The sequence below is a fragment of the Artemia sp. Qi Xiang Cuo genome, chromosome 17 (assembly GCF_049724085.1).
Source record: "Artemia sp. Qi Xiang Cuo chromosome 17, ASM4972408v1, whole genome shotgun sequence".
In the NCBI taxonomy this organism is placed as follows: Eukaryota; Metazoa; Arthropoda; class Branchiopoda; order Anostraca; family Artemiidae; genus Artemia; species Artemia sp. Qi Xiang Cuo.
Window position 1 is genome coordinate 53,520,204 of NC_142810.1, and position 26,172 is coordinate 53,546,375.

General features: G+C 31.8%; 1 protein-coding gene across 1 annotated transcript in view; it reads right to left on the reverse strand.

Moving 5' to 3' along the window:
* Window positions 1-275: 275 nt before the first annotated feature.
* Rac1 (ras-related protein Rac1) overlaps window positions 276-26,172 on the reverse strand; it is a 53,158-nt gene continuing 27,261 nt past the window's right edge. The window contains exons 5-6 of the mRNA XM_089103129.1: window positions 15,794-15,928; window positions 276-526 (exon numbers count right to left, since the gene is read on the reverse strand). Of these exons, the coding sequence (XP_088959255.1) occupies window positions 371-526; window positions 15,794-15,928 (291 nt within the window). The 3' untranslated portion in view covers window positions 276-370. The remainder of the gene's footprint in view (window positions 527-15,793; window positions 15,929-26,172) is intronic.

Sequence of the window (26,172 nt, forward strand, 5' to 3'; positions counted from 1 at the left end):
AACAAATAAAAATGAACAGTTTCAAGAACTATGAACCATATTCCAATTTTTTTTATCACCTATCTGGCTCCCTCTGCAATATACACAGATGGAGGGAATCCCGAAGGGTCCAAGGACTAGTCCTTGAAACCACCCGAAAATTCCATTAATTTAAGAAAACAAACTCTTCAGGAATCTTGACTGCCCTTCCCTTTTCATTTTCTCAATGATCAGACATGGCTACACCCATGGCTTCATAGCACTGAATGTATTATCTTAAAAAACTGATAAGACTGTTAAGCCTATGTAGGTTATATATTCACCAACATAGGTACATAGCCTACTTGTGCGAAATACCCCAAAAACAAGAACTATAAACAAAAATAATTATTTACAAAATACTGCACTTCCTTTTGGCTTTTGCTTTTGGTATGGGACATAATACCGCCCGAATGGCTTCGTCGAAGACAGTCTTCAGTCCCTTCTGTGTCAAAGCGCTGCATTCAAGGTACTTCACGGCTCCAACTTCTTTGGCCATAGCAAGTCCCTACAAAATACAATATCTCTCAAAAGGGTATGGAAGGACATGCCCTTACCATAGCTTTGTACAAATGCGTTTTCGCGTCAGAGTTCATCCATTTTTTTGGCTGCTAGTTCATGCGTCACGACGGACAAACGACTGCATTGAATGTTCCATTCAAATCATCGAAAAGGACAAAAAAAATGGCTTCTGTGAAACAAATGTCTCTAGTTTTGCTGATGGATTTTAATTGGCAGAATAAAACGCTCTGTAATTTGCCTCATCTGTTGTCATGAGGCGTTTTATTTTAGGTGAAAACCATATAAGTGTGAACCCCAGGTTAATACATTTGGAGTTGATACTCAGATAGTTGCTTCCCAAGGATAGAAATTCGGGGCCATACCCCTCCTCAAACTTTAAGATTTTTTCCAAACCTTTTCTGTACTTCCATAGTTGTTTTTCTTTTTTATGTCGGCACCCCTTCCCGGCAACGAAAATACACGCCTGACAGCAATGGCTGTGACATCGGAGACAAAAGATTAGATACTAGTTTCGTATTAATGGAATTGGAGTTGAGGATATTACTCACTTCGATGTCACTAGTCCACATCGAAGTGGACTAGGTCCACTTCGATGTCAAATTCAGTGGAAATAAGTAAACTCCAACTGATGAAGCACCACCCTAATATAAATTCAAAGCAGTACTAATTAATATTACAGAGCAGGAATCTGGATTCGAGTTTGCCACCTATAACTTAGGAATAGGAACTGGCCCCATACCTTCAAAAGTCAATTGAATCGTAATCAACTCTCTTAGATGACAAATCAAGAGTAAGAAATCTCAAAACAAGGAACAAGACCAAATCAAGAGTAAGAAATTATGGGAGTAAAAAACAGCATTTAATTTATAGACCCTGAAGGCATAGGCAGTTCTTATTTTCTTAAAAGCCTTGTTAATGCACCGAAGATCCAATTCTCTGCAGTTCCCTTTATTCTTTGTATTTCCCTTTATTCTTTCGATAAACCGTTATTTTTAAACACTGAATATCCAATTCTTTGCAGTTCCCTTTAGTGTTTAAAGGGATCTGCCGTTCTCTTTTTTCTTTGCAGTTCCCTTTATTCTTTCAATAAACCGTTCCTTTTAAAGCCCCGAAGATCCAATTCTCTGCAGTTCCCTTTATTTCTTAAAGGGAACTGCCGTTCCCTTTTTTCTTTGCAGTTCCCTTTATTCCTTTAATAAACCGTTCCCTTTAAAGCACAGAAGACCCAATTCTTTGCAGTTCCCTTTATTCTTTAAAGGGAACTGCCGTTCTCTTTTTTCTTTGCAGTTCCCTTTATTCTTTCAATAAACCGTTCCTTTTAAAGCCCCGAAGATCCAATTTTTTGCAATTCCTTTTATTCTTTAAAGGGAACTGTCGTTCCCTTTTTTCTTTACAGTTCCCTTTATTCTTAAAGGGGACTCCCATTCCCTTTTTTATTTGCAGTTCTCTTTATTCTTTCAATAAGCCGTTCCTTTTAAAGCCCCGAAGATCCAGTTTTTTGCAGTTCCCTTTATTCTTTAAAGGGAACTGCCGTTCCCTTTATTCTTAAAGGGAACTCCCATTCCCTTTTTTCTTTGTAGCTCCCTTTGTTCTTTCAATAAACCGTTCCTTTTAAAGCACCGAAGATCCAATTCTATGCAGTTCCCTTTATTCCTTAAAGGGAACTGCCGTTCCCTTTATTCCTTAAAGGGAACTGCCGTTCCCTTTTTTCTTTGCAGTTCCCTTTATTCCTTTAATAAACCGTTCCCTTTAAAGCACAGAAGACCCAATTCTTTGCAGTTCCCTTTATTCTTTAAAGGGAACTGCCGTTCTCTTTTTTCTTTGCAGTTCCCTTTATTCTTTCAATAAACCATTCCTTTTAAAGCCCCAAAGATCCAATTTTTTGCAGTTCCCTTTATTCTTTAAAGGGAACTGCCGTTCCCTTTTTTCTTCGCAGTTCCCTTTATTCTTAAAGGGAACTCCCATTCCCTTTTTTCTTTGCAGTTCCCTTTATTCTTTCAATAAACCGTTCCTTTTAAAGCCCCGAAGATCCAGTTTTTTGCAGTTCCCTTTATTCTTTAAAGGGAACTGCAGTTCCCTGTATTCGTAAAGGGGACTCCCATTCCCTTTTTTCTTTGTAGCTCCCTTTGTTCTTTCAATAAACCGTTCCTTTTAAAGCACCGAAGATCCAATTCTATGCAGTTCCCTTTATTCCTTAAAGGGAACTGCCGTTCCCTTTATTCCTTAAAGGGAACTACCATTCCCTTTTTTCTTTGCAGTTCCCTCTATTCCTTTAATAAACCGTTCCCTTTAAAGCACCGAAGATCCAATTCTTTGCAGTTCCCTTTATTCTTTAAAGGGAACTGCCGTTCTCTTTTTTCTTTGCAGTTCCCTTTATTCTTTCAATAAACCATTCCTTTTAAAGCCCCAAAGATCCAATTTTTTGCAGTTCCCTTTATTCTTTAAAGGGAACTGCCGTTCCCTTTTTTCTTCGCAGTTCCCTTTATTCTTAAAGGGAACTCCCATTCCCTTTTTTCTTTGCAGTTCCCTTTATTCTTTCAATAAACCGTTCCTTTTAAAGCCCCGAAGATCCAATTTTTTGCAGTTCCCTTTATTCTTTAAAGGGAACTGCAGTTCCCTTTATTCTTAAAGGGGACTCCCATTCCCTTTTTTCTTTGTAGCTCCCTTTGTTCTTTCAATAAACCGTTCCTTTTAAAGCACCGAAGATCCAATTCTCTGCAGTTTCCTTCATTCTTTCAATAAACCGTTCCTTTCAAACAGTTCGTGGTAACAAACTGTAAGTAAGGAGCGACCCGGCTCAATGGTAACCGAAACTCTAAAAAAGAGAATTTTGATACCAATAGATACATCAAAAGAATCAAATTTTAATGCTGATTTCAAATATATAAGTTTCATCATATAAGTTTGATGGTTTAATCTTACCCATCAAAAGTTACGCGCCTGAGAAAATTTGGCTGATTTTCGAAAAAAAGGGGAAAGACACTCTAAAAAGTACATAGCCTGAATGAAAATCAAACCATCATATTCCGCGTATCAAAGAACCCTACCGTAGAGGTTTCAAGCTCCTATCTACAAAAATGTGGAATTTTCCATTTTTTGCCAGAAGAAAGATCACGGATGCGTGTTTATTTGTTTTTTTTTTGTTTTTTTATTTCCAGGGGTAATCGTATTGACCCAGGGGTCCTAGAATATCGTAGGAGGGCTGATTGGAACGGAAATTAAAAGTTCTAGTGCCCTTTTAAAGTGACCAAAAAAATGGAGGGCAACTAGGCCCCTTCCCACATTCATTTTTTTCTCAAAGTCACCAAATTAAAATTTTGAGATAGCCATTTTGTTCAGCATAGTCGAAAATCTAATAAATATATCTTTTAGAATGACTTAATCCGCCACAGTTCCCAGGGGAAGGGCTGCAAATTATGAACTATGCCCATTGCTTACATATTGTATTGGTTATTGGGAAGTATACAGACATTTTCAGAAAGGATTTTTTTCTGATGGGGGGCGGGGGCTGGAGGAGGGGGTTACTCGGGAGAATCTCCGTGGAGGATGTTTCTTTTGGGTAAGAGACATTTCTATGAAGAGGGCGCTGGATTTCAAAGCATTATTTAAAAAACGATCAGAAATTAAATTAAAAAAAAAGTTTTTTCAACTGGAAGTAAGAAGCAAGATTAGAACTTAAAACGAACAGAAATTATTACGTATATGACGGGGTTCTCCCCCAAGTCAATACCTCGCTCTTTACGCTGCAGTTTTTTTTTTTAGTGCTTTCAAAAGAGCTATCTATTCTAATTAAAAGGCCTTTGTGATTCAGGGGTTTGTGAATTAGTTTTTTTTTAACTTTTAACGTAAAGAGCGTGGTATTGACTAAGGGGAGAACCCCCTTATATACGTAATAACATATGCGTAATAAAAAAAAACAATAAAAAAAACAAGTGATACGGCTCAATAGTAATCGAAACTTTTAAAAACGGAGTTTTGATGTCAATAAATGTATCAAAAGAATGGGCTTATAATGCTAATTCGAAATATATGAATTTTATTAAGTTTAGTATTACTCATCAAAGGCTACGAGCCTGAGAAAATTTACCTGATTTTTTAAAGAGGGGGGAAACATCCCCTACAAGTGATAGAATTTTAATGAAAATCACACCGTCAGATTCAGCGCATCAAAAAATCCTATTACATAGGTTTCAAGCTCATATCTGCAAAAATCTCCAACTTTGTATTTCTTTGCCAGAAGAAAAATATACGAATATAGAAGCTCGTTACGTAAGTTAATTTGTAAATTACGTCAGAACCAAATTTAGAGACAGCCATTTAGCAAAAGAAAAGTAAAATTTTTATACAAATTTTTTTTACTTAATCAATGACGGTGAGCCAAAATAAAAGCTGCATTAACTAAAAAACGATCAGAAATTAAACAAAAAAAACAAGTTTTTTAAACTGAAAGTAAGGAGCGACATTAAAACTTAAAACGAACAGAAATTATTCCATATATAAAAGGAGCTGTCCCCTCCTCAACGCCTCGCTCTTTACGCTAAAGTTTGACTCTGTCTCACAACTTTATTTTTTTAAACAATAAAAAACTTTAGCGTAAACAGCGAGGCGTTGAGGGAACAGCCCCTTTCATATACGGAATAATTTCTGTTCGTTTTAAGTTTTAATGTCGCTCCTTACTTTCAGTTTAAAAAACTTGTTTTTTTATTTAATTTCTATAAGGAAAGACATCAGAGGCATATTTTCGTTCCCAGAATAACTTTCAGCTCCAAATAAATATCCGAACTTTTGTAATGGGATGGATTCTAAAAAAAAAAATACATCAAAATTCCCCAATTAAAGTTACCCCAGTAAAGTAACATCACCCAAGAATGTGAATCCGAAAATTCAAGTAACCTACAGATCAAACAAATATCAAGCGTTCAATTTAAAATACTGAAATAAACGTAGCTAATCAAACAAAAAATCTTTCCCACAGAAAATGTAACAGGTAAATCCGACTCCCCGTCTCCAAAGTATCCAATAAATATTAGCCTGACCAAATCTTATACGACAGGTAACTAACACCTGTGTTCAAATAATAAGAGCTGGAAAATACCAAACTGTCAAGAGAGTAAGATTTACAATACAAAAAAAGTAGTCACTCGAGATGCAAAATATATTTGCTTAAGCTAATTGCATTGTTCTGGAGACTAAATTTAAAACCAGGTGTCTTAATGCAATTAAATTGTACTATCCTTTACCAATGTTCAAAGAAATAAAATATAAGTCTTCTGAAAATTAAGCGACACCCTGCTGGGAAAATGTTACAATATAAAACTTTGATCGTTCGAAAAAATTCCAAAGTGATATCTTAAAAGTAATAAATTAAGCGACACCTGCTAGCAAAATATTGCAGTGTAGAATTCTTAATTGTTAGAAAAATTCCAGAATGATATCTTAAAAGTCATAAACTTTAATTAAACCCAAGTAGCTCATTGGTGAAAGCCCGTCCAATAGTAATGTAGGACAAATAGTACAGCCAATAAGGACTGAAAAAATATACTTTTAGCAACGCCTAAACGTAACCTCCGGCAAGATTGCAGAGGATAGATAGTTTAGACTTACCAAATTTGAGTCAGTCTTAGTTTGAGTTCAGTTTGAGTCTTACACCAGTCTTCTAGCAATTTTTTTATCAGTCTTTTACCATGATTGTGTTGTAATAAACTTTTGAAGTGTACAAACTCTGAGTGATTTCGTCTCAGTACAATTTGTTATTTTGTTGATACAACCAAGAACTCTGCGACTATTATGTAAGTAACAATAAATGCATTACTATTTTATTTTATTCTCTTGTGTTAATATTTATCAAGCTCGTTAGTCCTTTTGGCTCCGCTCGCTCCTAAGGGAAACTAAAACTCATCAATCTGGTTTCGACTCAGTATGGTCGTTAATATAGCTCCCTACATATACTCCTGGATTAAGCTCCCAACTCTAGAAATTAAGCCCCCACTCATGTAACCCGCTCGTGGACCGCTAATCCAGAGCTTAACTAAATTTCCAATTGAATAAATTAATCGGTAATTCTCCATTGAGAAACCTCAAAAAGGGATATAAGAATTAGTCGTTTTGAAAACCCCCCCAATAGAATTGGCTTTAACTAACCAAGCTCTGCGATTGTAATTATTAAAAGAAAACCCCCCCATTAGAATTGGCGCGGTCGGTAGGATTCGAACCTACGCTCCCAACTTATGTTAACTTATGTAATTGTAAAGAGCATATGATTCTGCCCAGATATTTATATTCTAGGAAGCAAAGTAATCAGTGCAGATTAATTATGGTGTACCAGCATGCAACACGGATACAACCCAGTAGCATCTACTTTCATCATTCATCAACCACCGACAAGTACTCACCAAGGAAATATCTCAAGACGATATCCTGATCACCAGCCCAAATCACAAAAACCTTGTACCAGGTAATTTTATCTCAAGCAATGTCGGCAACTAAGGACACTATACAGATATGCCTGAATCAATGATTACCTAAAGAACCACCTCGACCAGTCATGTCGTAAAACTGCATAAATACCCGTCAAATCCTTAGACGGCAACGGCCTTAAGATTTAATGTTTGAAACACCAAGAATAAACCTAGAGTCAATCCCTCAAGGACTATGTATCTTAAGCCCCATATCAGAGACAATATGTTAACCAAGACAAAAAGTTTAAGTTTTGACTATCCAAATATTGTTAGATGTCACAAAACCAAACCATCCTCCATGAGATGAAGAACCAATCATAATCAATTTTGTGGGAAACATAAACTGTACGTGCTAAAGTTTTTTCCAAAATGAAGTGTTCAGAGAAGAGAACCAAACAGCTATTACTGTTTTCATCTCCATGTTAAGCCCTCAATAATCATGAATTATTGAACTGAAAATCAAAGACAATGCGTCGAACAAAGACACGTAAATCAAGTTGTAATCATGCCCTAGTCAATGTAAATATCATAAGGCAGCCCATAGTTCAAAGAAAAAATGGATTAAACGTGAAAAATTTACGGGAAACACAGACTGTACGAGAATTAGATTTTCCCGGTTAAACTGTGTCAAGAAGAGATACCCAGCTAGCGACCAAGATACCCATTTCATGTAATCAATCCCCCCAGGGTTATGTACCTAATAGACATTTCAACGAATCTACAACATTAACCCCTCGTATATGACGTAAGGAACCACGCACGGACAATTTTGTGCATACAGTCATACTTGCGAACAACATAAACACTTATTCCAAAGAACGAATGACAGAAAGCGAAACACCAAGAAGACAAACCATGAACAATTAGCCAACCCAGTAATTAAGTGAACGGAAGCCCAAAGTAAGAGTGAAAACGTATTTGAGTAATATAGACACGTAGAATGATGAAGTAAGTTTGAAATCTTATGTATCTATCTCATAACTTGACTGAACATAAAGAGCTTGTCATAAAATATGAAAATCAGTGTAAATTACATAGGATCAGTGTTGCAATCAGACATTAAAATTAGAATTTGTTAAAGTGTCAAACTTTTTCGTGCAAGTTGTTTTAATTTTAGTGTGTTAAAATTTTAGATGCAGTTAGATGTTTTAGAAGCAGTTAGATGTTTTGTAAGTCAAATACCCATCGTACCAATATAGCGTCAGGTGGAAGTATAAACTAGCATTAGAAGTAGCAAATATGTACCACGTTAAATAATGAAGTAATTACAAAAGCGGAACTTAACTAGTTGGAGCCATGTATAAGTATTAGAACGTCAGGTGAAGGAATTTTAATATTAGGTGAAGGAATAATAATATAGTCGTACCTATATAACGTCAGGTGCAAGTATAAATTAGCATTAGAAGTAGCAAGCATGTACCACGTTAAGTAATAGAGCAATTATTAAAGCCGAACTTAGATTAGTTAAAACCAGGTAGAATTATTAGCATATCAGGTGAAAGAATAAAAATTTAATCGTATCATCATAGCGTAAGGTGATAGTATAGCCGAGTATTAGAAAAGACAAAATGTACCAATTTCAGTGATAAGATAATCGTATCAGGTGAAGGTAAACTTAGTGTTAGGTGGAGGAAATAATAATTACTATATAATCACATAACCTAATGTAGAAACTCTTTGGCCCCTTCGCCAAATCAAGTGAGTAGGCCATAAACTTTAAAAGTGATTTTGTTACATGTATAGTCTAGTAGAGCAATCAGGTATATAAAAAAAAAAAATATATGAATATTATCAAAGTACTAATTCAAGTAATTAGTAAAAAATAAATTCTTTTGAAAAAAAAAAAAAAAATCGAATTCAAAAGTGGGAGAGAGCATACAACGATGAGGACATCGTTAAAAGTGGGATGGATGATATGTAATGGGATCGATTCTCAAAAAATAAATACATCAAAATTCCCCAATTAAAGTTACCCCAGTAAAATAACATCACCCAAGAATGTGAATCCGAAAATTCAAGTAACCTACAAATCAAACAAATATCAAGCGTTCAATTTAAAATACTGAAATAAACGTAGCTAATCAAACAAAAAATCTTTCCCACAGAAAATGTAACAAGTAATCCGACTCCCGGTCTCCAAAGTATCCAATAAATATTAGCCTGACCAAATCTTGTACGACAGGTAACTAACACCTGTGTTCAAATAATAAGAGCTGGAAAATACCAAACTGTCAAGAGCGTAAGATTTACAATACAAAAAAAGTAGTCACTCGAGATGCAAAATATATTTGCTTAAGCTAATTGCATTGTTCTGGAGACTAAATTTAAAACCAGGTGTCTTAATGCAATTAAATTGTACTATCCTTTACCAATGTTCAAAAAAATAAAATATAAGTCTTCTGAAAATTAAGCGACACCCTGCTGGGAAAATGTTACAATATAAAACTTTGATCGTTCTAAAAAATTCCAAAGTGATATCTTAAAAGTCATAAATTAAGCGACACCTGCTAGCAAAATATTGCAGTGTAGAATTCTTAATTGTTAGAAAAATTCCAGAATGATATCTTAAAAGTCATAAACTTTAATTAAACCCAAGTAGCTCATTGGTGAAAGCCCGTCCAATAGTAATGTAGGACAAATAGTACAGCCAATAAGGACTGAAAAAATATACTTTTAGCAACGCCTAAACGTAACCTCCGGCAAGATTGCAGAGGATAGATAGTTTAGACTTACCAAATTTGAGTCAGTCTTAGTTGAGTTCAGTTGGAGTCTTACACCAGTCTTCTAGCAATTTTTTTATCAGTCTTTTACCATGATTGTGTTGTAATAAACTTTTGAAGTGTACAAACTCTGAGTGATTTCGTCTCAGTACAATTTGTTATTTTGTTGATACAACCAAGAACTCTGCGACTATTATGTAAGTAACAATAAATGCATTACTATTTTATTTTATTCTCTTGTGTTAATATTTCTCAAGCTCGTTAGTCCTTGTGGCTCCACTCGCTCCTAAGGGAAACTGAAACTCATCAATCTGATTTCGACTCAGTATGGTCGTTAATATAAGCTCCCTACACATACACCTAGATTAAGCTCCCCACTCTAGAAGTTCAGCCTCCACTCAGGTAACCCACTCGCGGACCGCCAGCCAAGAGTTTAACTAAATTCACCATTGAATAAATTAATCGGAAATTCTCAATTGGGAAACCTCAAAAAGGGATATAAGAATTATTCGTTTTGAAAACCCCCCCAATAGAATTAGCTTTAACTAACCAAGCTCTGCGATTGTAATTATTAAAAGAAACCCCCCCCCCATTAGACTTTCTTCCATTCATTGAGATAATGTTATATACTGAGCTTTAATTTTTATTTCATTATATTATTTTATTCTTTCGCTCTCCCACGGTTTTAATAGAACAACAAAAGACAACAATTTTAATATAATTAAAAAAAACGATATTCAACTCCACCCATCGGTCGGATTACATCTGTGAAATTTGGTGTACATGGTTACTTGTATTGAAAAAACGTTGAAATTTGGTTGTACAAAATTTAAAGCAAAGTAGGATATAGTCCTATCTTAACTTATTTTCGTCAACTCACCAATTTTTTTTTTTTTTTTTTTGCTAGTGAAGCACTTTGAATACTTGCTTGGACCGTGGTAAATTAGGCTCGAATCTTAGAAAAGACAACTTTTTAGGAAACTCAAAATGGAACAATAAATCCAAGTGGTTTTAATTGGAAACTGAAAGGACATAGTAATCATAAACATTAAGTGCATAATTAGAATTAATACAATTTCATGATAATAGAATAGGAAAACAAAAAAGACAAAATAATAAATATAATTTTTTAACCCGTTTTCAAAATAGACAAGACAGTTGAAATTTTTGAGTATCTGAGAATACAAGTGAAAACGAGCCGCGCAAAACCGATTGAGTCTTTTTCACTTGGTCTTTTTCACTCCTTTTCCTCAACTCACTGAATTTTTTTCAATTGTATTTATAACTTTGATCAATATGATATCTTTATTAAGTACAGCCCAATCCGTTTTGTACCCCTTGTTTTCACTTATATTCATAGATTATAAATTTTTTTTCTTGTACGGATTCAGAATGGCTATTAATTTGAAAGGAGAGGCATCTCTTTTCTAATTATTTTAGTGGAGGACAATAAAGAAGATGAGAGCGTAAAATTAATAAAAACAAGTTAAATAATATATATATATACATATATATATATATATATATATATATATATATATATATATATATATATATATATATATATATATATATATATATATATATATATATATATATATATATATATATAAAATAAATATTACGTAATATTTTATATATAAAATTGTTATAATAATATTAATACATCAAATTATAAAAATTACGACAAGAAAAGTCCTCCATAAATTGTGCACAAGCTTCCTACGGTTTTCAATTCCTGGGATCCTGATTACACCGATTAACGTCTGTAATATAGTCTGCCAATTTCATAAGAGAGATAAGCGTTTCTTATCATGAGCCGTCTTATCTTAATTTAAAAGAAATGTTGCATTTACTTTGACACTCAAAAGATGACAAGATGAAAAAAGATGACAAGAAATTTTATTTATCAAACAGTTCGTGGTAACGAACTGTAAGTAAGAAGCGACCCGGCTCAATGGTAACCGAAACTCTAAAAATCGGAATTTCGGTACCAATACATACATCAAAAGAATCAGATTTTAATTCTGATTTCAAATATGTAAGTTTCATCAAGTTACGCGCCTGAGAAAATTTGGCTGATTTTCGAAAAAAGGGGGAAAGACCCCCTAAAAGTTATAGAACCTTAATGAAATTCACACCATCATATTCAGCCCTACTGTAGAACCCTACTGCAGAGGTTTCAAGCTCCTATCTACAAAAATGTGGAATTTTGCATTTTTTGCCAGAAGAAAGATCACGGGTGCGTGTTTATTTGTTTGTTTGTTTTTTTTCCCAGGGGTAATCGTATTGACCCAGTGGTCCTAGAATATCGTAAAAGGGCTCATTGGAACGGAAATAAAAGTTTTAGTGCTCTTTTTAAGTGACCAAAAAAATGGAGTGCAACTAGGCCCCTTCCCACGCTCATTTTTTTCTCAGAGTCAACCAATCAAAATTTTGAGATAGCCATTTTGTTTAGCATAGTCGAAAATCTAATAAATATGTCTTTTACGATGACTTAATCCCCCACAGTTCCCAGGGGAAGGGCTGCAAGTTATGAACTCTGCCCATTGCTTGCATATTGTAGCCTATTGGTTATTGGGAAGTATACAGACATTTTCAGGAAGAATTTTTTTTGGTGGGGGGGAGGGGGATGGAGGAGGGGGTTACTCGGGAGAATCTTTCCGTGGAGGATGTTTCTTTGGGTTAAGGGACATTTCTATGAAGGGGGCGCCGGATTTCCAAGCATTATTAAAAAAAAACGATCAGAAATTAAATTAAAAAAAACAAGTTCTTTCAACTGAAAGTAAGAAGCACCATTAGAACTTAAAACGAATAGAAATTATTACGTATATGAGGGGCTACTCCCCCAAGTCAATACCTTACTCTTTAAGCTACAGTTTTTTTTTTTAGTTCTTTCAAAATAGCTATCTATTATAATTAAACGGTCTTTCTGATTCAGGGGTTTGTTAATAAAATTTTGTTTTAACTTTTAACGTAATGAGTGCGGTATTGAATAAGGTGATAACCCCATCATATACGTAATAACATATACGTAATAAAAAAAAAAAACAAAAAAAAGAAAAAAAAGCGATACGGCACCACATTAATCGAAACTTTTAAAAACGGAACTTTGATGTCAATAAATGTATAAAAAAGAATGGTATTATAATGCTGATTCTAAATATATAAATTTTGTTAAGTTTAGTATTACTCATCAAAGGCTACAAGCCAGAGAAAACTTGACTGATCTTTTAATGAGGGGGGAAACCTCCCCTAAAAGTGAAAAAATTTTAATGAAAATCACTGTCAGATTCAACGTATCAGAAAGCCCTATAACATAGGTTTCAAGCTCATATCTGCAAAAATTTGCAACTTTGTATTTTTTTCCAGAAGAAAAATATACGAATATAGAAGTTCGTTACGTAAGTTAATTTGTAAATTACGTCAGAACCAAATTTAGAGACAGCCATTTAGCAAAAGAAAAGTGAAATTTTTATGCAAATTTTGTTTTCTTATTCAATGACGGTGAGCCAAAATAAAAGCTGCATTAACTAAAAAAAGATCAAAAATAAAATAAAAAAAAACGAGTTTTTTAAACTGAAAGTAAGGGGAGACATTAAAACTTAAAACGAACAGAAATTATTCCGTATATGAAAGGGGCTGATCCCTCCTCAACGCCTCGCTCTTTACGCTAAAGTCTGACTCTGTCTCACAACTTTATTTTTTAAAACAATAAAAAACTTTAGCGTAAAGAGCGAGGCGTTGAGGAGGGATCAGCCCCTTTCATATACGGAATAATTTCTGTTCGTTTTAAGTTTTAATGTCGCTCCTAACTTTCAGTTTAAAAAACTTGTTTTTTTTATTTAATTGTCTGAAGGAATGGCGCTTTCCAAAGTTTATATATAATATTTATCAAACTTTATTTATAATATCTGAAACGTTTACATTAAGTAACTTATATTCGAAGTTTATTTATGATATTTAAAAGTTTATAATAAATTTTGTTTATTCAAAGTGTATTTATAATATTTAAAATGTTTGTTTGTTTATAATATTTAAAAAGTATATTTCAGAGTTTATATATAAGATATAAAACAAATTTTACGTAAATAATAATAAACAGAAACTTATGAGTTATGTAACTAATGATAAAACTGCAAAATCTTAATTGTATGAGGTCATGATAAATATATTTGCAAAAGAAGATCCAGTCTTTTGCCTAACAAACTTGCAATGGAAATAATTTAAAAGGCGAGATTATTTATTCCAAATTGTATTATTTTGTCACGTGATAACATTTTCGTAAATTTACGTTTAAACCCGTCCGTTCCAACGAGAGAGACTGGTACTGAACAGGGGTCGACCTCGAGGATCAACGTCAAACGAAATAGTTTTCTATTAAGCGGTTGATGCTTATTCTTTGGTGGTGTCTTGACCAGAGGCTTGTTCCAGGCTTGAAGCTTTTTATTGGCAACCAAACAGTAAGTATAAAAGTCATTCTAGAATATGTAAGCTATGACTATCAATTAATCGATTATGTAAGCTATGACTGGCTATGACATTATGTAAGCTATGACTATATAAGAATATGTAAGCTATGACTATCTATCAATTATGACTATGACAATAGTAAGTATAAAAGTTATTCTAGAATATGTAAGCTATGACTATCAGTTAATCAATTATGTAAGCTATGACATTATGTAAGCTATGACTATATAAGAATATGTAAGCTATGACTATCTATCAATTATGACTATGACAATAGTAAGTATAAAAGTTATTCTAGAATATGTAAGCTATGACTATCAATTAATCAATTATGTAAGCTATGACTGGCTATGACATTATATAAGCTATGACTATATAAGAATATGTAAGCTATGACTATCTATCAATTATGACTATGACAATAGTAAGTATAAAGGTCATTCTAGAATATGTAAGCTATGACTATCAATTATGTAAGCTATGACTATCTATCATTATGTAAGCTATGACTGGCTATGACATTATGTAAGCTATGAGTATCTATCAATTATGACTATGACAATAGTAAGTATAAAAGTCATTCTAGAATATGTAAGCTATGACTATCAATTAATTGCTAAACATTGAAATCCTGGGTGAAGAATTCATGGGCTTGTTTGGGTAAGAATGGCAAGACTGAGGATTTTCCCAAAGCTGGCAGAAAGACCTTTATGTCTGCATGCAACTGCATTAAAAAGAGAACCTGAAATATCACGATGATATATACCACGCAGCCGTGTTATTGAACTAAATAAGTTTCTATTTTTTTTTTTAATTTTGATTTAGTATTGACTTCGAATCTCGAGCTGAAGCGCAATTATGTAACCCCGTATCAACAACGGTATCGAAAACAGAAATGAAATACTCTTGTTGCAAAATAGTTCAGCTAGGTTATTACCATCGATGGGAAATATTGATATTTTCAACACAAATAGAAAGGCCTCTATCTTTAAATATATATAGAAAGGGATTAAAATATTTTCCCCATATTCATCATAATCATCACCAAAAATAATGTTTTTTTTACGTTTTGTTTTTATGTTTGTTTTTTTACGAAAAACAAAATCAATAATTTTCAAGATTAAAAAAAACAACAATAAAAACAGAAACTGCCAACCTTTTTTCCTAGTCACTTTCTTGCAAACCCCTTGCGGCTTATTAATATAAATTCGGGGCCATACCCTCCTCAAACTTTAAGATTTTTTCCAAACTTTTACTGTACTTCCATAGTTTTTTTTTTTTTTATTTCGGCACCCCTACCCGACAACGAAAATACACACCTGACAGCAATGGCTGTGACGTTTGAGACAAAAGATTAGATACTAGTTTCGTACTAATGGAATTAAAGTTGAGGATATTACCTGGTCCACTTCGATGTCAAATTGTTACGTTTACACCGTTACATCGTTAAACGTAACAATGATTTTCAAACTTAAAAAAAAATAAATAAATAAATAAAATAAAAACAGAAGGGTCAAACTGCCAACCTTTTTCCCTAGTCGCTGCCTTGCAAACCCCTTAAAGCTTATTAATATAAATTTACGTTCTATGTAAATGTCTCACCTGTGGATACGAGATAGGCGCTAGTTTTTTTTCTCGTAACTTTTCAAGCGTATCCTTATCCTCCCGTAAATCTAGCTTCGTTCCAACCAAAATAATTGGTGTATTGGGACAGTGGTGATTCACTTCCGGATACCACTATGAAAAAGTAATGGATTTAATATCAAACCAGAGAGGACAATACCAAAGAGCAATACAAATAACGTTGTGACATTTAAAACTTTTCTAAATGGTTTTCAAATTATACGAAAATAAAAAATTTTCATACAAAAATAAAACTATATTTTCCAGATTCGCTTTCGGATACCACTAATGAAAACCAATGAATTTAATATCAAACCACAGAGGTCAATACCAAAGAGCAATAGAAATAGCGTTGTGATATTCAAAAAAGCTTTTTTTAAATGGTTTTCAAATTATACGAAAATAAAAAGTTTTCATACAAAAAAAATTCTATATTTTCCAGATTCGCTTTCGGATACCACTAATGAAAACCAATGAATTTAATATCAAACCACAGAGGACAATACCAAAGAGCAAAAGATATAGCGTTGTGATATTTAAAAAAGCTTTTTTTAAATGGTTTTCAAATTATACGAAAATAAAGTTTTCATAAAAAAAAAATTCTGTATTTTCCAGATTCGCTTTCGGATACCACTAATGAAAACCAATGAATTTAATATCAAACCACAGCGGACAATACCAAAGAGCAATAGAAATAGCGTTGTGATATGTAAAAAAGCTTTTTTTAAATGGTTTTCAAATTATACGAAAATAAGAAGGTTTCATAAAAAAAAATTCTATATTTTCCAGATTCGCTTTCGGATACCACTAATGAAAACCAATGAATTTAATATCAAACCACAGAGGACAATACCAAAGAGCAATAGAAATAGCGTTGTGATATTTAAAAAAGCTTTTTTTAAATGATTTTCAAATTATACGAAAATAAAAAGTTTTCATACAAAAAAAATTATATATTTTCCAGATTCGCTTTCGGATACCACTAATGAAAACAAATGAATTTAATATCAAACCACAGAGGACAATACCAAAGAGCAATAGAAATAGCGTTGTGATATTTAAAAAAGCTTTTTTTAAATGGTTTTCAAATTATACGAAAATAAAAAGTTTTCATACAAAAAAATTCTATATTTTCCAGATTCGCTTTCGGATACCACTAATGAAAACCAATGAATTTAATATCAAACCACAGAGGACAATACCAAAGAGCAATAGAAATAGCGTTGTGATATTGAAAAAAGCTTTTTTTAACTGGTTTACAAATTATACGAAAATAAAAAGTTTTAATACAAAAAAAATTCTATATTTTCCAGATTCGCTTTCGGATCTGGTTTTCTAAAGAAAACAAATGAATTTAATATCAAACCACAGAGGACAATACCAAAGAGCAATAGAAATAGCGTTGTGATATTTAAAAAAGCTTTTTTTAAATGGTTTTCAAATTATACGAAAATAAAGTTCTCATACAAAAAATTCTATATTTTCCAGATTCGCTTTCGGATACCACTAATGAAAACCAATGAATTTAATATCAAACCACAGAGGACAATACCAAAGAGCAATAGAAATAGCGTTGTGATATTTAAAAAAGCTTTTTTTAAATGGTTTTCAAATTATACGAAAATAAAGTTCTCATACAAAAAATTCTATATTTTCCAGATTCGCTTTCGGATACCACTAATAAAAACCAATGAATTTAATATCAAACCACAGAGGACAATACCAAAGAGCAATAGAAATAGCGTTGTGATATTTAAAAAAGCTTTTTTTTAAATGGTTTTCAAATTATACAAAAATAAAAAGTTTTCATAAAAAAAAAAATTCTATATTTTCCAGATTCGCTTTCGGATACCACTAATGAAAACCGGATACCACTAACGAGAACCAATGAATTTAACATGACACCACAGAGGACAATACCAAAGAGCGATACAAATAGCGTTGTGATATTTAAAAAAGCTTTTTTTAAATGGTTTTCAAATTATTTGAAAATAAAAAGTTTTCATACAAAAAAATTCAATATTTTCCAGATTCGCTTCCGAATACCACAAACGAAAACCAATGAATTTAACATGACACCACAGAGGACAATACCAAAGAGCGATACAAATAGCGTTGTGATATTTAAAAAAGCTTTTTTTAAATGGTTTTCAAATTATTTGAAAATAAAAAGTTTTCATACAAAAAAATTCTATATTTTCCAGATTCGCTTTCGGATACCACTAATGAAAACCAATGAATTTAATATCAAACCACAGAGGACAATACCAAAGAGCAATAGAAATAGCGTTGTGATATTTAAAAAAGCTTTTTTCAAATGATTTTCAAATTATACGAAAATAAAAAGTTTTCATACAAAAAAAATTCTATATTTTCCAGATTCGCTTTCGGATACCACTAATGAAAACCAATGAATTTAATATCAAACCACAGAGGACAATACCAAAGAGCAATAGAAATAGCGTTGTGATATTTAAAAAAGCTTTTTTTAAATGGTTTTCAAATTATACGAAAATAAAAAGTTTTCAAAAAAAAAAATTCTATATTTTCCAGATTCGCTTTCGGATACCACTAATAAAACCAATGAATTTAATATCAAACCACAGAGGACAATACCAAAGAGCAATAGAAATAGCGTTGTGATATGTAAAAAAGCTTTTTTTAAATGGTTTTCAAATTATACGAAAATAAGAAGGTTTCATAAAAAAAAATTCTATATTTTCCAGATTCGCTTTCGGATACCACTAATGAAAACCAATGAATTTAATATCAAACCACAGAGGACAATACCAAAGAGCAATAGAAATAGCGTTGTGATATTTAAAAAGCTTTTTTTAAATTGTTTTCAAATTATACGAAAATAAAGTTCTCATACAAAAAATTCTATATTTTCCAGATTCACTTTCGGATACCACTAATGAAAACCAATGAATTTAATATCAAACCACAGAGGACAATACCAAAGAGCAATAGAAATAGCGTTGTGATATTTAAAAAGCTTTTTTTAAATTGTTTTCAAATTATACGAAAATAAAGTTCTCATACAAAAAATTCTATATTTTCCCGATTCACTTTCGGATACCACTAATGAAAACCAATGAATTTAATATCAAACCACAGAGGACAATACCAAAGAGCAATAGAAATAGCGTTGTGATATTTAAAAAAGCTTTTTTTAAATGGTTTTCAAATTATACGAAAATAAAGTTCTCATACAAAAAATTCTATATTTTCCAGATTCGCTTTCGGATACCACTAATGAAAACCAATGAATTTCATATCAAACCACAGAGGAAAATACCAAAGATCAATAGAAATAGCGTTGTGATATTTAAAAAAGCTTTTTTTAAATGGTTTTCAAATTATACGAAAATAAAGTTCTCATACAAAAAATTCTATATTTTCCAGATTCGCTTTCGGATACCACAAACAAAAACCAATGAATTTAATATCAAACCACAGAGGACAATACCAAAGAGCAATAGAAATAGCGTTGTGATATTTAAAAAAGTTTTTTTTAAATGATTTTCAAATTATACGAAAATAAAGTTTTCATACAAAAAAATTCTATATTTTCCAGATTCGCTTTCGGATACCACTAATTTTTTTTTTCTTTTTTTTTCCTTCCTCTTTTTCTCTTCTTTTTTTTCAATTCAATTCATGAAATGAAAACCAATGAATTTAATATCAAACCACAGAGGACAATACCAAAGAGCAATAGAAAAAGCAATGAGATATTTAAAAAAGCTTTTTTTAAATGGTTTTCAAATTATACGAAAATAAAGTTTTCATACAAAAAAAATTCTATATTTTCCAGATTCGCTTTCGGATACCACTAATGAAAACCAGTGAATTTAATATCAAACCACAGAGGACAATACCAAAGAGCAATAGAAATAGCGTTGTGATATTTAAAAAAGGTTTTTTTAAATGGTTTTCAAATTATACTAAAATAAAGTTCTCATACAAAAAATTCTATATTTTCCAGATTCACTTTCGGATACCACTAATGAAAACCAATGAATTTAATATCAAACCACAGAGGACAATACCAAAGAGCAATAGAAATAGCGTTGTGATATTTAAAAAAGCTTTTTTTAAATTTTTTTCAAATTATACGAAAATAAGAAGTTTTCATACAAAAAAATTTCTATATTTTCCAGATTCGCTTTCGGATACCACTAATGAAAACCAATGAATTTAATATCAAACCACAGAGGACAATACCAAAGAGCAATAGAAATAGCGTTGTGATATTTAAAAAAGCTTTTTTTAAATGGTTTTCAAATTATATGAAAATTAAGGTTTTCATACAAAAAAAAATTCTATATTTTCAAGATTCGCTTTCGGATACCACTAATGAAAACCAATGAATTTAATACCAAACCACAGAGGACAATACCAAAGAGCAATAGAAATAGCGTTGTGATATTTAAAAAAGCTTTTTTCAAATGATTTTCAAATTATACGAAAATAAAAAGTTTTCATACAAAAAAAATTCTATATTTTCCAGATTCGCTTTCGGATACCACTAATGAAAACCAATGAATTTCATATCAAACCACAGAGGAAAATACCAAAGATCAATAGAAATAGCGTTGTGATATTTAAAAAAGCTTTTTTTAAATGGTTTTCAAATTATACGAAAATAAAGTTCTCATACAAAAAATTCTATATTTTCCAGATTCGCTTTCGGATACCACAAACGAAAACCAATGAATTTAATATCAAACCACAGAGGACAATACCAAAGAGCAATAGAAATAGCGTTGTGATATTTAAAAAAGCTTTTTTTTAAATGGTTTTCAAATTATACGAAAATAAAAAGTTTTCATACAAAAAAAATTCTATATTTTCCCGATTCACTTTCGGATACCACTAATGAAAACCAATGAATTTAATATCAAACCACAGAGGACAATACCAAAGAGCAATAGAAATAGCGTTGTGATATTTAAAAAAGCTTTTTTTAAATGGTTTTCAAATTATACGAAAATAAAGTTCTCATACAAAAAATTCTATATTTTCCAGATTCGCTTTCGGATACCACAAATAAAAACCAATGAATTTAATATAAAACCACAGAGGAAAATACCAAAGAGCAATAGAAATAGCGTTGTGATATTTAAAAAAGCTTTTTTTAAATGGTTTTCAAATTATACGAAAATAAAAAGTTTTCATACTAAAAAAATTCTATATCTTCCAGATTCGCTTTCGGATACCACTAATAAAAACCAATGAATTTGATATCAAACCACAGAGGACAATACCAAAGAGCAATAGAAATAGCGTTGTGATATTCAAAAAAGCTTTTTTCAAATGATTTTCAAATTATACGAAAATAAAAAGTTTTCATACAAAAGAAATTCTATATTTTCCAGATTCGCTTTCGGATACCACTAATGAAAACCAATGAATTTAATATCAAACCACAGAGTACAATACCAAAGAGCAATAGAAATAGCGTTGTGATATTTAAAAAAGCTTTTTTTAAATGGTTTTCAAATTATACAAAAATAAAGTTCTCATACAAAAAATTCTCTATTTTCCAGATTCGCTTTCGGATACCACTAATGAAAACCAATAAATTTAATATCAAACCACAGAGGACAATATCAAAGAGCAATAGAAATAGCGTTGTGATATATAAAAAAGCTTTTTTTAAATGGTTTTCAAATTATACAACAATAAAAAGTTTTCATACAAAAAAAATTCTCTGCTTTCCAGATTCGCTTTCGGATACCACTAATGTAAACCAATGAATTTAATATCAAACCACAGAGGACAATACCAAAGAGAAATAGAAATAGCTTTGTGATATTTAAAAAAGCTTTTTTTAAATGGTTTTCAAATTATACGAAAATAAAAAGTTTTCAAACAAAAAAAATTCTATATTTTCCAGATTCGCTTTCGGATACCACTAATGAAAACCAATGAATTTAATATCAAACCACAGAGGAAAATACCAAAGAGCAATAGAAATAGCGTTGTGATATTTAAAAAAGCTTTTTTTAAATGGTTTTCAAATTATACGAAAATAAAGTTTTCATACAAAAAAAATTCTATATTTTCCAGATTCGCTTTCGGATATCACTAATGAAAACCAATTAATTGAATATCAAACGACAGAGGACAATACCAAAGAGCAATAGAAATAGCGTTGTGATATTTAAAAAAGCTTTTTTAAATGTTTTCAAATTATACGAAAATAAAAAGTTTTCATACAAAAAAAATTCTATATTTTCCAGATTCGCTTTCGGATACCACTAATGAAAACCAATGAATTTAATATCAAACCACAGAGGAAAATACCAAAGAGCAACAGAAATAGCGTTGTGATATTTAAAAAAGCTTTTTTTGAATGGTTTTCAAATTATACGAAAATAAAAAGTTTTCATACAAAAAAAATTCTATATTTTCCAGATTCGCTTTCGGATACCACTAATGAAAACCAATGAATTTAATATCAAACCACAGAGGACAATACCAAAGAGCAATAGAAATAGCGTTGTGATATTTAAAAAAGCTTTTTTTAAATGGTTTTCAAATTATACGAAAATAAAAAGTTTTCATACAAAAAAATTCTATATTTTCCAGATTCGCTTTCGGATACCACTAATGAAAACCAATGAATTTAATATCAAACCCCATAGGACAATACCAAAGAGCAATAGAAATAGCGTTGTGATATTTAAAAAAGCTTTTTTTAAATGGTTTTCAAATTATACGAAAATAAAAACTTTTCATAAAAAAAAAATTCTATATTTTCCAGATTCGCTTTCGGATACCACTAATGAAAACCAATGAATTTAATATCAAACCACAGAGGACAATACCAAAGAGCAATAGAAATAGCGTTGTGATATTTAAAAAAGCTTTTTTTATATGGTTTTCAAATTATACGAAAATAAAAAGTTTTCATACAAAAAAAAATTCTATATTTTCCAGATTCGCTTCCGGATACCACTAATGAAAACCAATGAATTTAACATGACACCACAGAGGACAATACCAAAGAGCGATACAAATAGCGTTGTGATATTTAAAAAAAAATTATTTAAATGGTTTTCAAATTATACGAAAATAAAGTTCTCATACAAAAAAATCTATATTTTCCAGATTCGCTTCCGGATACCACTAATGAAAACTAATGAATTTAATATTAAACCACAGAGGACAATACCAAAGAGCAATAGAAATAGCTAAGCACAAAGGACAATATCAAAGGGTAATACAAATAACGTTGGAAAATTGCAAAACATTTCTTATCTTTCTAGGCAAAAACCTTTCAAATTGAATAAAAATCAAAAGTATTCATACAAAAAATCTCTAGGTTAAAAAAAAAATTTTGTTTTTCCAGATTTACTTCCGGATACCACTAAGGAAAAGTAATGGATTTAATATCAAACCAGAGAGGAAAACATCAAAGTTAAATACAAATAACGTTATGAAAGCTTAAAAACCTCTCTTAGCTGGATTTCAAGTTGAACCAAAATAAAGTTTTAAAATGCAAAAAAAATTATCTACATTTCACTCTACATTTTCTCATATCCACACTGGGATACCACTAAAGGAAAGTAATCAATTTAATATCAAAGCACAGAGAATAATATAAATAACGTTGTGAAATTTTAGAAACGTTTCTTAGCTGGATTTCAAATTAAACAAAAAATAACTAAGCTCTCAGATAAAAATTTTCCTCGACATTATAGCACAAACCTGATTCGATTTAACAGACATAGAATTTTTTCCTGAAGACTGGGTTTCACCAAATCCTGTTTCTATTACCTAACGAGACGCAAGATAGCATATAAAAACATTGTAATACACGAGCTGTGGATCAGCCAGCAGTTGAACGAGAAATGAATAAAGTTTATAAAATTATTACCAGAGGCAATGCAGAGTGAATCTTATAGTGCGTTCGAGTAGTCGAAGATTACTTATCCGACAAGCCCAATTACTAATCTTTAGCGTTTTACGAGACGTAAATGACGCAGAATTTAAAATTGCGAACTCGGGAAAATGCAGGATAACTAAAGATAAGTAATGCCATCTATAAACAAAATTCAATCTTTACAAAAAGGAAAAAATGTTTGAGATTATATACAGAGAACAAAAAGAGTCATTATACATAAAATTTGGCACAAATCAATAGTTTGTAAATAAGCAAGGGCGGATCCAGGATTTTTTTAGGGGGGGGGGGGGTACTAATTTTTGACTCAGTTTTCGACTAATTATACTGATTTTTACCTAGGTTTTACTAATTTTCGACTTATTTTCGACTCGGTCAAAAATTTTTTTTTTTTTGGGGGGGGGGGGTCAAACCGGGTAACCCCCCCCCTGGATACGGCCTTGTAAATAAGCTATGTTTCCAGTGGAGTACACGTGATTAATATTGTTATTCGCCTAGTTGCCTATAGCTTTTTACTTGACAAGTTGCCAATAGCTTTTTACTTGACAAGTTGCCGGATAAGTTTTTGTTGTCATCTTTTACGGATTTCCTTCGTGGAAGTTAATATTAAGTGTATGAGTAGGACAAGGGTTGTTTGAACGCACTCTAAAAGGTTTGGACAGTTTAAGCACTGCTTAAAAAATTCCTAACCTCAGAAAAAGCAAAACCAAAAATACTTAATGATACAACTGAAAGGATTTATTTGACATGTTGCTTCTCTTTGCAAACTTCTAGGCCAAGGAGTTGCCGATTAACACTTTTAGATCCTTGCAGGTATCCTTCTCCAACGGTCACTAAGAGTTGTCATAGGCAGTTTTATTTTGAAAGGAGCAATCGGTGATAGCTGGAGTGTCTCAAGGAAGAAATCTACACCTAACTCTCTCACTAGTGTTTATCAACGAGAAGAGGGGAATCAAATGAATAAAACTGACGATGATACTGATAATGCAGCGACTCAAACTTAAATTCGTAAACATACTGTCCCAACTTGGCACCAAATGGCTTTCGTCTTTTCGTCGAACTAAGAAATGACTTGGGAGCAGAACTTTCACACGGTGAGGAGTTCGTGGCAACATTTTAGAAATATAATACAGAAGCTTATTCACATATATTCACTTATTCACATAATTGATTGTGGATCATTTTTGTAATAAAATCATTGTTTTTTATTCAGTAGCCTGCTCTTTATGGAAAAAAAAAATTATATACAAAACTAAAAATTGAGTTGAAAACTGTCACTAGGGTTGAAAAGACAATCACTAGCACATCTAGCCTTTGGGGATTCGTTCTTTTTTTATAGTCTCCACAAACTGTTATTTCAGGTACTGGAAGACCACCTACTTGTCTTTTCAAGTCCTTTAAAATAAAGGAAGTATATATAAGAAAAAAGGATAATTCTGTCACTGATAGACTTTAAATTAGAATAGCCTACTAATTTTTCTATATGATTCCCTCGAGTTAAATTAGGCCTGTGCTATGTAGACTGAATCTTGACAAAACTAAGTCTAAAAAAATACTGATTTATTATCACTTATTAAATTATTTCAGCTTTATTGCTATAACATAAGAGTTTAGTGACAGACCTATACATTTTGCAATTTTTAGAAAATTTTGTGGTTTTTTAATGAAATTATTGTTTGTGCGAGTCATGCTAGTAGGTTTTAATCCCCACCTTTCCATGCTAAATCCTTAAAGCTCCAACCTCAAAGCTTTCAATCCTCACAGCTCCAATGAGTAGAGTAGAGTAGAATATTTTTATTTATAACACGTACATAAATAAATGTCACAAAACAGCGCACATGCCTGGTGGCATACTTTAGCGCTGAAAATATTGCCAACGAAAATACACAGCCATTTTCTAACTAAATTTTACAACAACGAAAAAGAAAATCCTAATGAAAAAAATGCTTAGCATGTCATAAGATATTTCTTCACCAGTCTTAGAAAATGTCGCTTGTTGCTACATTCTCGAACTGATGCAGGAATTGAGTTCCAGATTTTTGGGCCAATGTGACGGATGCTGAATCCTGCTCTCGATGTCGGGCGAATTTCGAACGAAAAGTCTGAACGATGCGTAGTAGGATAATTATGAAATTGAGAATTAGTTGAGAAAATGCCGGAGAAATTTACAGGTAAGTTACTATATTGATAATCATGACAAATACTAGAGATAGAAATTAAATGAAGTTGGTCCAAAGAGAAAATTCCTGAAGTCCCATATAGGTGTCTAACTGAAGTTCTGCAATCAATATTAAAAAGAATCCTCATTGCTTTATTCTGAAGTATTTGAAGAGATTTGAAAACAGACGGAAAGGTAGATGCCCAAACCGAAATGCAATAGAGAAAATATGGGTGGACGAAAGAATAATAAATAGATTTTAGAATAGCTTTAGGAAAAAAGTGACAA